We start from the raw sequence: 13,532 nt of genomic DNA on the forward strand, positions 1-13,532 counted from the left end.
GAACGGCAATGGCCAACTGCCATTGTGGCTGTTTGGCCATTGCACGGTTCTTAGCCCTTAGCCGTTGCCTAACCGCTGTGCTCTGCCATCGGCATCGGGTTGCCGTGGCGATAGAGCGTGTGGGTTTACTTGTAATGTGGGCTTTTGTTGTGTAATGATATCGAGTACAACTTCAAGCAAATTTTTAACTAGCGTCTATTGTGTGTTTAGAAGGAACGTAATTGTTGGTTGCGCTGAAAAATCTAATTAGAGATGACCATTTTGTACATCTTGGAAGCCTGAATGAAACAGTGCCAATGGTTAGCGCACATCCCTCCTTAATTTTCTTTGTTGTGAGGTAAGACATTTCACAGTTTTTTTTTTTTTTTTTGATGATTACACGGTTGTGGTCAGAGTGGTTATATCTAACTGTTTTGATTGTGATTGTTAGACCTCGGTGTATAATTTTCGAGCGTTGGTGAAGGAGCGTATGCTCAACTTTGGCTTCCAAACCCTGTGTTGTACGGAACGTTCCAATTTGCGCACACCGCACGAGTTTGATTGCCACTTTATTAAAGATTGTATTATAGAAGTGAAACTACAGACTTTTAATGTAAAATAAAAAACGAAAAATGCTAACATCTATTGAAACCAAGGGAAGCAACTAAACAGTTGTTTACAAGGGGCCAACAATTTTCAATAATTTCCATTGGATAATAATTTAAAGGGAACCAACCTCCCGTGTGGTGGCCGAAGCGTCAAATGTCTAATAATTCCTTGGTCGGCGTCGATTCTGATTTCTTCATGAGTGGAAAATTGCTCTAGTCGCTTTCCTGCAGCCTTTAGCGGCCTGCTTTGTCTAACCGCAGCATGAAAAGTGAACAGAAGGTTAAATATATAGGCTTTATTTCCTGTGTCCTGCAGGCAAGTTAGAACGCAAGGTTCAATGTAGTATCGCGGTTTTGCGAACAAAGGGGCTAAACTTGACCGAAGTAGGCGTGCCACGTCTAGCTGCCGTTTGACTCATGTATTCTGCGCTTGATAGCTTGGATCTGTGAGTTGGGCTTGTAAAACGTTTGGTTAGCACTGTTAACCTCGTTACTAGAGTGTTACGTGTGTGTATGTATATATATATATGGCAACTGCAATGCACTTGTGCAGGTCATTTCAGAGGGGCAAATAAAAGTGACTGCTTCAAGTGTTTAAAGTTCCGACACACAGTAAAAACCTTCAAGACTTTAATTATACTGATCAGCTGCCATTACGGCCCTTCATGTCTTCGTTCTCCTCTTCTCCATCTTTGTACTTTTCGCTCTGTTCATCCAGGATCACTACAAGTGTCTATGGAAATCTTGAGTATGTTAAGATGTGCTGCTGTTCTGTACGTAACAGGCAATGTCAACAAAAATTGAGGATGAAGACTTGGATGCTGGTGAGCAGTCGGGAGATGAAGAAGATGAAGAGGGCGGGCTGTCCAAACGTCGTGGTGCAGGCCGGAGCGTCACATTGAGCATGCTGATGTCTGAAGGCATCCTTCAGCATGGTGAAAACGTTCTGTCCATTGACTATCTTGTAAGTAGAAACTTTTCCATATAGTGGCAACTTAATTGTAGCCTTGATACATGGCCATAGCATATGCATTTTGATGGGAGTGAAATGCAGAAGCACACGCACACACACACTTGGTTCAGCAAATCGTTAAAGCACGAGGGTGACGCACGAGAGTGCAATTTTGGGTTTGGGCTTAAAGAAACCCCTTGCGCACTCACTATCACAACTAACCCCCTCCCCGCCCCTCCTTCCCTCCCCCCCCTTTTTTTTTACATTCGACTTCCCTCACTCTGCTCTACTCCCCCTCCCCCCTTATCCTCCTCCCCCATTGGGAGTAGGTGAGAGGAAGTTATATAAATGCTGTCAAGAAAATACGAAGCTCTGTATATGAAGATAAATCCTGTGTACTAAAAATGCATTGAATAGGATAGTGATTTTGGCGACTTGGTCGACACACCTATCTTCCTGCACTTCAGTGCTTTGTGCTGCATTCACATCATGTGGATAAGTCCCCTTGTTGAAATGAAGTCTGTTGTCAAAATGTTTGACCACTGTTGATCACTTCAAGTCTTCATCTTTCTGTGTACCTTTGTTTTCATTGAATGTTGAACTTCTCTGCTACCATCACTGCAGCAGAAAGCTTATTAAAAAGTTGCTATTATCAATGACCTAATGGCCATCATTTCCTGAAGGAATGCTTTTTGAAAAATTAATTCAAAGGGAACAAAGATTTGACTGCCTTGTCCGAATGCATCTTGCTGGGTAGGCTACCTAGCATGGTGTGTTAATCTGAGTGGCTTGCAGAAGTTTGTGCAGCCACTCATGTCAACTGCATACATATGCCAGAGGCTGGGACCTACACCAGCTATAGCGTTTCATGTAGTTCAAAAAGATTTTGCAGTGCTGTAAGATTCTCAGCATTTCCCTGTAGTGTGCGATTTGAAAGTGTCCTATCTTCTAATCGGGAAATTTTTGGGCTTACTTATTACAAACTTCTTGCTACAAAGTTTGTAGATCAGTCATTTAGTTTTACAAGAAAGATATCTTTGATTCCTAAAGATGTCTCCTAGAAACACTAAAATAGCCTATGCTTTGCAATATGCATTGGCTATTGCTGGAAAAAGTTTAAAAATCACTTTGTAAAGATAGAGAGCAGTTAAAGGAGTACTAGCCGATACAAAAGACTAGATTATTATCATCATCATCATCATTTGTTAGGTAGCTCTAGGCCCTGATGAAGATAGTCCCCTTGTCGAAACATTTGCTCCAGAGATATCCCTTATTCGACCACTGCTGATCACATCAGAAGTCTCCTACCCGCCGCGGTGGCTCAGTCAGCTAAGGCTGTTGCGCTGCTGAGCACGAGGTCGCGGGATCGAATCCCGGCCGCGGCTGCATTTCGATGGAAGCGAAATGCAAAAATGCCCGTGTGCTTGCGTTGTAGTGCACGTTAAAACCGCAGGTGGTGAACATTAATCCGGAGCCTTTCACTACGACGTGCCTCATAATCGGAACTGGTTTTGGCAGGTAAAACTCCAGAAAGAAGAAGAACATCAGAAGTCTCCATCTTCCTGTGTACCTCTGCATTTCGAAGCATGCTATGTGCAGCACAGTTTCTGACTTGAAGCACGAGGCTGGTCACATCACAGAAATTGGATTTGGGGGTCATGTGGCACCACAAACTGCTCGTACACTTTGCCAGTTGGCCCACTACAGTGATTGAAGGCCGTACACATTGACTGCCTCACCAAAAGCTGCCCTACACTTTGCCCCATGTGATTTGAGTCAAGCTTGGATCTCTTTTGTCACTTCTCTGAGAGCATAGGGAGTCTTTCCGACGTTCTATCCCCTTTTAGCCCATCGAGTGCTCTGTGTATTCTTTCAGCAGCATGCAGTTTGCATGCTGGTAGGGTGTGGTACCATGTGACCATCACCTCTGCTTTCTGTGATGGTCACATGGTCAACCAGCCTGGTGCTTCAGCTCCAAAGCCACAATGCAATTGGCGTCACATTAAAAGGCAGTGTAATTAATTTCTTATTGCACTCTTGAGGAATAGTGGCCTAATATTGTAATTAAAGGGTAGATAACTAACCAAGAAAAAAAAATGGAAAAACAAAAAATTTCATGTCGGTACTCCTTTGAAGCTACCTGCTATACTGCGATACCATTTCTGACTTCACGTTTTTGAAAACTATTTGATAAAAATATAATGGTGGGCATGACTCTACCATGATCCTTTAAAAGATAGTTTTAATTCTTCCTGCTCTGCATTTCCCTAAGCTTGTTACCAGAGCCATATTAATAAAATGGGAGGGCTCGGGTCTTGTGGTGGCTAGGAGGACCACCTTCCTCTACATCTTTATAATTGTGGCACCCCCTCTTTCTTTACTGCTTGGAGTTGAGGCATTGAGCTTGAGCCCTCGGAGTGTTAGCCAGCACCACTAATGGTGGTTAGCGTGGAACATCTTTTCAATCACATGATTGACATAGTATGTGAGCTCAATAAAAGTCGGCCAATAAACCTTAACTAAGCAATGAATGCGAATAATCAGGAGAACCAAGGGGCACCATTTTACCATGCTGAGCTACTAAGGGGCACCATGATTAGTAACAACCATATGAAGAAAAGGATTGCATAGGGAAAATTAACCTTTTCCGTTTTAAATTAAAATATAGAAAAAATAACAGAAAGGGAAATGAAAAGTCAACTTGCGACAGGCAGGAGCCAATCCCACAACCTCTATATGATGAGTGTGATACTCGATGAACTGAGCTATAGCGGCAATTGTGCTCCCATACACTTCGTTGGGTATTTGTGTGTGTGCCCTGGAAGTGTTAGCCAGTGGCATTAGAATGTTCCTCCTTGGCTGCCATGTCTGAGTTCACTCCTTTGCAATCTGTGCCCATCTAGAGCAGTCTTGTCATTTGAAATTTACTGTTACAGGGTTCAAGATTCACCGGTGATTTGCTGAAGGACGGAAAAATCAAGTGGCGTGAAACTCAAGAAGTCTACTCTTCACCTAGCTCGTGGGCAGTTCACTGCAAAAAGTTGTTAAACCCAGACAAGAAGTCCGGTTGTGGCTGGTCCACGGTGAGGTTTATTCCTCCATTTTAAAATCGTGTTGAAGCATACATCACTGCTCTATGGTATTTGTGTTTTCTTATGTTGTAACAGTTTTGCCTGTAGTTGCCTGCTGAATCTATTTTTATCATTACATTCCTGGAGCACCTATAATATGGCATTAACAGATACAAGAACGAGTGCAATAATGGAAAGGAAGAGCTGCCAGGTTGAACGGGCTTATAAAGAAGAGTGTCACTTGTGTTGAAGGACACAAAAAATAACATGGGCTTTCCTTTTTTATGCATTTTTGTCATATAAAGGCATTTCATAATAATTTGTTATTAAACTTCTATATTTACTGAATATTTGCACTCATATTTAATTTTAAAAAGCCTCGCTGTTCTAACATCTACTCTTGGACATGGCAGCTCATTTCACGAGGAAGGCACCATTATTCCTGTGGCCTGCTTAATGAATGGTAAAACAGGCTTTTGCATTCTTTGATCTGGTTTCAATAACTAAGTTTGAGCAGTAAAACATCACTGTTTTTTTTTTATGTTGCGCCACAGTTCTGAGAATTCTCAGGACTAGTAGAGACGCTGCCACGGAAATGTGACGTCAAAGCAAGCATGACATTCGGGGACAGACTTCCCAAAGGTTTTCTTTCATAAGAACATTTTGTCATTAGGTGGCTGTTTTGTTATTGATTACTCTGTTTTACTTTCTAAAATGTGAAGCGGGATAGTTTTAACCGTAATAGTTTTTGTGAATGTTTTACGTAGGCATCATAGGCAGCAAACACAAAGCTAGTGAAATGCCTTATCCAAAAGCTCTCTCATGTTAACATGGCTGATGCAAAAACTGCTTAGTTTTGGCTGCCCTGTTCTAAAACTCTCTGATATGTTAGTTTTATCTTGAGTACTTTTAAGTCCTGTTTTCTTACCCAAAATTCTGCTGTCAACATCCAGCATATACTTTAACTCATTAACTGCTTCAGATTTCTAAATTTTTTAATGCTGCATTTGCCAAATGAGACCATTCTTGCATTTCTTATGTGTTCAGATACGAAAATTGGGCGGAAGTGAGCCCAAGGTAAAGCATTCTCCCCCATCTAGAACTTCTTGCTGAGCAGAGTGTATCATTGTGCAGAAAGGCTGGTCAGCAATATGTTAAGTTTCTTGGTGAAGTATACATGGTCATCCACCTTTGAGGGTAGGCACCTGATCAGTATTCAATCCGGTATACTTTATATATTCAAATTCCACAAGCTCTCCTGCAGCGTGGTCCTCCAGAGGAGAGCATTTGGAACACTTGTGTTTCAGTCAGTGCAAGCAAGTGTGCGCAACTGCATACAGAACTACTGGCATTTTTAGTGCCAAAATAGTGCTTGTCTGATTATTTGGAACAACAATGGTTAAATTTTAAATGTGCAACATAAAGTTTAATCAGTTTAAGCAGAAATTTAGTCATTTGTGGGCGTAAAAACTCAAATGGGAACTCTGAGAAATTTTAATCTTATAAAAAAAGCAGCTTATCTCTTATCTTTTCATTTGAGTAGTATAGTGCTTTCTTTGTTCAGTGAACGGAACAGATAAAACATACGCTTGCAGGAGCTAGAGCCTTTGTCCTTGTCTCAGCCAGATTCCTCGTTGCTGCAGCCCAAGAGACTGCATTGCAAATTATGATTTTCTCAAGAAGAAAAAGTATTGCAATAGTGCAGCGCAACTCATTACTGATCAACAGTGGTTGAACAAGGGATGTCCTTGGAGAGAACATTTTGCCAAGGGCACTTGTCATAGAATGAAGATGAGTATAAATGAAGATGCCATCTGAGCACCCGCAAGCAAGCTAAGTGGTGCATACCTGTAAAAAAAAAAAAAAAAAAAAAAAAAAAAACCAGATGCGAGTGAGGCCCGTGCGGTAATCAATTGTTAGATTCCTAGATAGCATTCTATCTGTTCTTGTGCATCTCGTAAAAAGAGACGCATGTGCGGCACTATTGCCTGTTTTTGGGCACTCGCCAGTAAACAAAGTAATCGCACACCTATAAGGGAGAGCCAAGCAGGCGAACACGTCGCATTGACACTTTGAGTGAGAAGAAACAAAATAGAAATCAGTTTTCCCGACACCAATAATTAGAAACGACATGTACGAAAATTCCGACTATAAAGTGCACAAGCGTGTATGTTCCCGAGTACGCGGCAATATACTACGTGAAGTAAAAATATTCCTTGAGTGTACCTGCAGGGGCAGCCACCATAGTGTGGGGCGAAAAATCAGCTTTGGTGTAAACCGAAGGGCGGCAGGGCATTAAGAATTTTCTTAGAAGTTGTGAAAGGTTGCAGCACCTCCGGAGGGACGCTGGGCAGTGGTTCGTTGCACAAACGCACGTTATTTCAAACGTTTGGTCACCGCCATGTATGGCAACGGCCCTCAAAGGGTTAAAACGTACTTGCTCTAAAGAGGAACAGAAAAATTTGTTCTGGAAGAGCTCCAAATGTGCTTTTGGAATTCAGCATAAGCTTTTATTCTAAATCTGTTCAATTCTAAGCCAATACCCAAGAAGCTGATTATTGAAAAAGAATGTTTTCTCATACACAAGCTAAAAAAAAAAAATGGGTAATGCTTTAACCCCTTAACTACCATGACAAATTCTAAAATATTTTTTAGAAGTGCAAAAAAAAAATCACGAAAGTCATTGTGTGTTTTTTTTTCAAATTTACAAGAAACTGAACACCTACAGATGTGCTGAAATTGCCAATACTTCAGGATGAGTTAACTCGTCAACAGCACCAGAGGATGCTCGTTGGGATGGCTATGAGAGTACTGGTGAAAAAAAAACCAGGGAAGAGATCGATACGACCTGATCTCTTAAAATCATAGGTAGCGGTACAAGGTAGATTTTGGGGGGGGGGGGGGGGGAAGAAAAAGATTAATGAGAGGTATACAAAAATGCTAGATAAAGAACATGTATAGTATATCTGATTAAATCAAGCAGGCTAGGTGACTATTTGTCACCACCCCGTTTCAAAGGGGTAGCCATTAAATCATCATCTAGTTGCCTCTTCATTCGCAGTTAAGGGGTTAACTGTCGACCTCAGAAAGAGCACTTATTCAAGCATTGGCATAACCTATTGGCTACTTGCCTCACACAATCACTAGTCTTTCTTCTCGACGTCACTTCATTGTAGTGTTTCAATTTTCAGCCTCTACTGCATGTCAGCTTCTTTGTGAGACAGTGCAATTAAGGGTCAGCATGTGGAAGCACCCTATCTGTTAGACAAAATGGCAATGTTTGGCTTGCAGTGCTATGACAGCAACTCACATTACAGTGGAACCTTGTTGATATGATTTTGTGTAATACATTTTTCGAGATATGTTTTTTTTTCTTTTCCTTATAATACGATATGATACGATTTTTGGATGATAAGCTTTATTTTCCAGTTCCCGGGAAGATTGTATCAACGAGATTCCAGTGTAGTTAGGCAGCACTTGTTCTGCCAGACACCAAGCAATAGTTATGAGAGTGTGATTCACTGTCCACGCTCTATCCTTGAATCTAAGCAGTCCTATGAGTTTTATAAAACTGTATTGCCCATGGTAAAAAATTGTATTGGCTTAGTTTCAAATAGATGCAATGACTTCAGTGTTGCCAGTACATTATAAGGGATATGACGTATTATGCAGATATCTGCTCATGAAAGATTAATCAGCAGGCCTTCATTGTATATATTAGCTGTTTTGAGTGCTTAAAATAAAATTGCGATGTTCCCTCTTGGAGTAGGTAACCCTGTACATGCACTGGTAAGAGCTTCAGAGAAGTGCCATGATGAGGTTTTACATGAATACAGTGTAGACCGCTTATAACATAAGTCGCCGGAGTGGTAAATATCTGCACTATAAGCTGTACCGCACTATAACCAAAACAACGATTTTCAAGCCCTGCATGTATGCAAAACTTGTAGACCAAGCAGCCGCACATATCCGAGAATCGAAGCGTGCGACAGGGGGTTTTCCGTTTAAATTTACGAACGTTGAAAGGTTAATTTTATTTCATTTCATTTATTATACCTCAAAGGCCCCAGTTGGGGTATTACATGAGGGATGGGTTTTAATTGCATTGAAAGAATGATTCCAGTGTTGTCTTGAATGGATGTGGATCGGAGTGGTGCACGGCAGTTGTAGGCAGATGGTTCCAGTCCCGTGCTGTCTTCACAAAAAATGAGTGAAGATGCGTCTTGGATTGCGCTGGGAGAGAGTAAACCACTCTGGGATGGTTTGTGCGGCTGGATAAGCGATCGACTGGTAAGATAGCTGGAACTTCGAAGGGAGCATTATAGAGTTTGTGGTAAAGGCATAGCCTAGATATGTGACGTCGCAATTCAAGGTTGGTGAGGTGACCACGAGCCTTAAGCTCGGAAACTCTGGAATGGTAAGAGTACACAGAGTAAATAAAACGAGCTGCATGATTTTGTACTGATTCTCGAATATTAGATAGGTTAGATTGATGAGGGTCCCAAACAGAGCATGCATATTCTAACTTAGGGCGAACAAATGTTAGGTAAGCTATTAGTTTCACTGATGGCAGAGCGAGTCTTAAGTTCCTACGAAGAAAACCCAAAGTGCGATTCGCGGAGTTAGCTATGTTAGCTACCTTGATAGACCAGGATTGCTTGAAAATGTTACGCCAAGATATTTATAAGTCCAAGTACCCACGATCTTAGCATGAAGCAGACAAAGTAAAAAATTTTTTTAAATGTCTCAGTTTCACCCGAAAGGCGAAGCATCAATTGCAATAACAAATAAGTTGAGAGCTATGAGGAGTAGGGATAGTAGTTTTATTGGCTGCATAAACTTGACACATTCGTGACGTGCACAAGCAAACATCATAGACTCAATGACTGCAGACAACCACTGTCAAAACGCGAGCGTGGGGAAACGCAGCCACCGCCGCGAGCGAAGGTTCATGCGGTCTATCGCTTCAACGGAAACTGAGCGGCGTAAGCACAGCGCATACAAAGGTCAGAGCCGTCTGGAGATCGTTTTCAAGATATGGTGCGCGCGACCACACCAACAGCCGTCACAGGCGCAAATGCATTTGTTGGCAGAGTAGAAGCCCCCCCCCCCCCCTTCTCCCTCCCATGCTGCCTTCCCGCTTTGCTCCTTTCACGTGGGAGATTGCGTCGCCAGTTCCCCTTGCGCCCGGTTGCAAGATACGCATTTGGTGCCGCAGCACAGCGTCGCCCTCCCCCCTCCCTCCCTCCCATACCCCCACGGCCTTTCGCGCGATGGAAAGTCGCGTTAGCTCTCCGCTGTGCATTCGCTCTCTGTGAAGGCGCGCGACCCCCGCGCGCTTTCACTCACACATGCGGCGTATGGCGGCGATTTTATCGCCCTTAGACTCATGCTCCACGTCTCATGCTCCTCCTCCGCATCGCCCTCATTGATCTCCTCTCCTATCGGTGGGCGCACCTCGTTGAGAAGCGTGCTCGCTACACCCTTGTCGGCGAGATTTTTCCGCGGAAGCTGCATTATAACCGGTATTTCGTCTCACGCGGCTGCACTGTAAGCGGTATGCGTATACATGGAGTGCTATGGGAAAATTAACGGGAGTTAGAAAAGACCGTACTATAACCGGTCCTGCACTATAAGTGGTTACGTTATAAGTGGTCTATACTGTACTTTGTTGGGATAGCTTTGGGCAGAAGTCTGTTTGCTCAAAGATAGAAGATGTCCTTATGTGTTCTAGCAAATAACACTTTTGAGCCATATGTCTTGCCAGCTAGTTTAGTTTATATGTTCAGGATGGTGTTGAAAAAAGAAAATATCCACTGTCCTGTTCAACCTGTATGTGTTCTGCTCTATTCTTTTCTTCTTTTTTTTCTAGATCCGGTACAAGGGAAAAAAACTGGATTGGTACAAGGCTACCTGGTTCAGGAAACAGAGGATAAAGAAGGTCTGTGAAGACTTGTTTATTTTGCAATATTCTTCTGGTAGCACACACACATATGCTGTAAAAATATCGTTCAAAATTAGTACCTGAATACACTTTTCACCTCAGGTGGGGCATGCAGAGATGTGTTCTATCGGCTGAATGACTTGCTGCATCGGTTATCTGCTTCATTTCACTCAGAGTGGTGCCTCAATGGCCGTGGCATTCTGCCACTCTGCATAAGGTCATGGGCTTGATTTCTGGCTGCTGTTCATCATTCTGTTGTTGTTGCATTGTGGCGTTAGCAGAATGGAAAAGTACCTGTGTACATTGATTTAAGTGCACTTTACAGAACCCCAGGTAGTCAAAATTATTTCAGAGCCCTCAAGTACATTATCTCTCAAAGCCCAAGTGTTGCTTTAGAACATCAAATTTCACCACTTGTTACGTTTATTAAAGTATGTGTCAAACTTCGCCTGATATATCTTGCACTTTCAATTCTTCAGTAGACCAGAAACAGAAGTACTTAGTAGCGGGAACAAGGCAGCAAGCAGGGTCACTTATTTCTTGGTACAGTCGAATCTCGATAATTCGAACTCGAAAGGGCCCGAAAACTTGTTCTAATAAAAGAAGTTCTAATTAAAAGAAGTACTTATTTTGAAATATTCGTGCATGATGTACGAACGGTGCGAGTCCTGAAATCGTGAAAATGGGGCACGCAAGCACATAGCGAGCGAGGGCCACGAAACTGCCCACGCAAGCCAACGCTAGCTGCCCGATAACCGCAGAAAAAAAAAAAAAAAACTTCAGGGAGCGGGCGGCGCCGGCGCAGACAGGTGCGCGGGAGACCGTCGAAGGTGAGGGAGGAGGGCGGCAGAGAAGGGCATTTGGACTTGGCTACGCCGTCGCTTCGGTGGCTCCTCTCGTCCTCCTTCTCAACTCCTTCGTAGGTCCCCCACTTTCGATGTCACCGTGCGCGCCTGCTCCCGCCGGCCCTGCGCCAGCTTTGCCCGCTTCCTGAAGTTCGTTTTCTGCCGTGATCGGGAAGTTGGGCAGACTGGGCCTCTGCCGTTGCTTCTCTCTGCGCCGCAGCTGCAGTGTTGGCTGAGACGTCGGCTCGTACACGCGTGTTCCGGTGCGACATTTCACCGCCGAGAGTAAAATTTCCGCCGCATTTTTTTTTTTTTTTTCGTTTTCTTTTTCTCCGTTTAGCGTTGAGGGGTCTCTCCTAAGCTTTTGCTCTATAGCGGTGTCGGAGCAATGCCGGTCGGAGGTGCCGCCTCGTAATTTGGCGCACTGCTGAAGGCATTGTCAGGGCGCCGTATGTTCGAATTAACCGTTGCAAATGCTTTCGCGTTCAAATTACAGGGCATTGTCGCCCATGGGAATACACATAACTTTGACAGTACCACAGCGTCAGTTCGAATAAACCGGAAGTTCGAATTAAGCGTGTTCGAAATAACTAGGGATGGGCGAATAGTGAATTTGAGGTTCGAAGCGAATAGCGATTTGGTCGAATAATTTCGAATTGAATAGTATATATCGCATATTACAGTAAAACCTAGTTAATTCAAATTTCACGGGACCGAAAAATGTCCGAATTAATCGAATGCCAAATTATCAGGGTATCCAGAAAACAATAAGCAAATGCTTACTACGTCAGTATGATTGCAAATCATTTTGCTATTTTGCACAAAAGCAGTGCAGAAGCTGCAATTCTCGTCATCTCGTGACTGATTGGCTCTCCCAGCGGCGATCGAGGCCTCGCGACTTCCTTCGCACCACGGCCGCGGCGCGTGCCATCATTTGCGACTACTACCGCGCGCACATCCCGATTATTTGTTCACCAGTAAGCTGACCGCCAACAGATCGCACGTCCATCACGATGTAGCCGGTGCTCTTCATCCTCGAAGCTTTTCACCTAGTCAAACTGAAACAACTGTTTGTCGCAACCGCGGCCGCTATCGCCGCGATCATGAACGGCGATTTTGCGGTACGGCCACGCTAGCGGCAAAAACGCGCGCGGCAATAGTGGCAGGAATCGGGGGTTTTACGGGGCGTGCCGCGCGAAATGGGTCTCCCATTTCTGCGGCAAGTGCCGCGTGCTGCGAGATGAAGAACCAATCAAGAGCGACGAGGGTGACGTCACGGAGCCATGGCAACCGGACCTCCGCGCCGGGTTATCAATCGACGATCGTCGTCTGTCGCGGTTCTATGGAGGGATTTCTGGACGCTGTCCGATCGCACCCTTTTCGCTCATGGTGATTCCGCATTCCGAGAGCGCTTGAGATCATGACGCGCGCGTTTTTGCTGCTAGCGTGACCGTACAAGGCACGCGGCCGACGCACGCACTGAGTCAGAACGAAACTACCGTTCGCTGCAACAACTGCAGACGACATCGCGGTCGCTATCTATGCGATCGTGGATGGCCACTACGCAGCTTTTTAGGCATGCGCGCTCCTTAAACCGCAGCTCCCCCACCGCCCCCAACGGCTATAACTCTCCGCCGCCGTCTTCGTGTCAAACCATGGGTCTCCTTTGACCACCCTACATCGCCCTTACATGTAGCCACCTGCCCAAACAATGCCGAACTCCACTTGGCCCATATTGCAATTTACAAATTCTAGCTGTGGAGTTCGATCCACTTGGAACGAATTCTCAGAATGACACCAGTTTCGAGATATTAATTCCTGAACTTGCGAAGAAATGCATTGGTGTTCCAGTTACTTTTGTGCTTCAATGCATAAAACGACATTTAGTTAAGAAAGTATATATATATGTATATATATATATATATATATACTTAAGCGATATATATATCGATATATAAGCGATATATATCGGTAGCTCAATGGTAAGAGCATTGCACGCGTAACGCGAGAAGACGTGGGATCGTTCCCCACCTGAGGACAGTTCTTTCATCCATTTTCATTTCCGTTAATTTATCATTTATTTAATTCAATTAGTAAGTACAAGTAATTTCCCCTATGTTGTCCTTGGTGTCA

At 43.8% G+C, this 13,532-nt stretch overlaps 1 protein-coding gene across 2 annotated transcripts in view; it reads left to right on the forward strand.

Moving 5' to 3' along the window:
• The first annotated feature begins 9 nt into the window (after nucleotides 1–9).
• Nucleotides 10–13,532, forward strand: part of LOC119462563 (MPN domain-containing protein-like) — a 57,120-nt gene continuing 43,597 nt past the window's right edge. For both annotated transcript variants that reach the window (XM_037723904.2, XM_049667799.1), the window contains exons 1-4: nucleotides 10–337; nucleotides 1,372–1,551; nucleotides 4,476–4,622; nucleotides 10,483–10,551. In XM_037723904.2, coding sequence (XP_037579832.1) covers nucleotides 1,375–1,551; nucleotides 4,476–4,622; nucleotides 10,483–10,551 — 393 coding nt within the window. In that variant the 5' untranslated portion in view covers nucleotides 10–337; nucleotides 1,372–1,374. The remainder of the gene's footprint in view (nucleotides 338–1,371; nucleotides 1,552–4,475; nucleotides 4,623–10,482; nucleotides 10,552–13,532) is intronic.

Source organism: Dermacentor silvarum, chromosome 1 (assembly GCF_013339745.2).
Source record: "Dermacentor silvarum isolate Dsil-2018 chromosome 1, BIME_Dsil_1.4, whole genome shotgun sequence".
Taxonomy (NCBI): Eukaryota; Metazoa; Arthropoda; class Arachnida; order Ixodida; family Ixodidae; genus Dermacentor; species Dermacentor silvarum.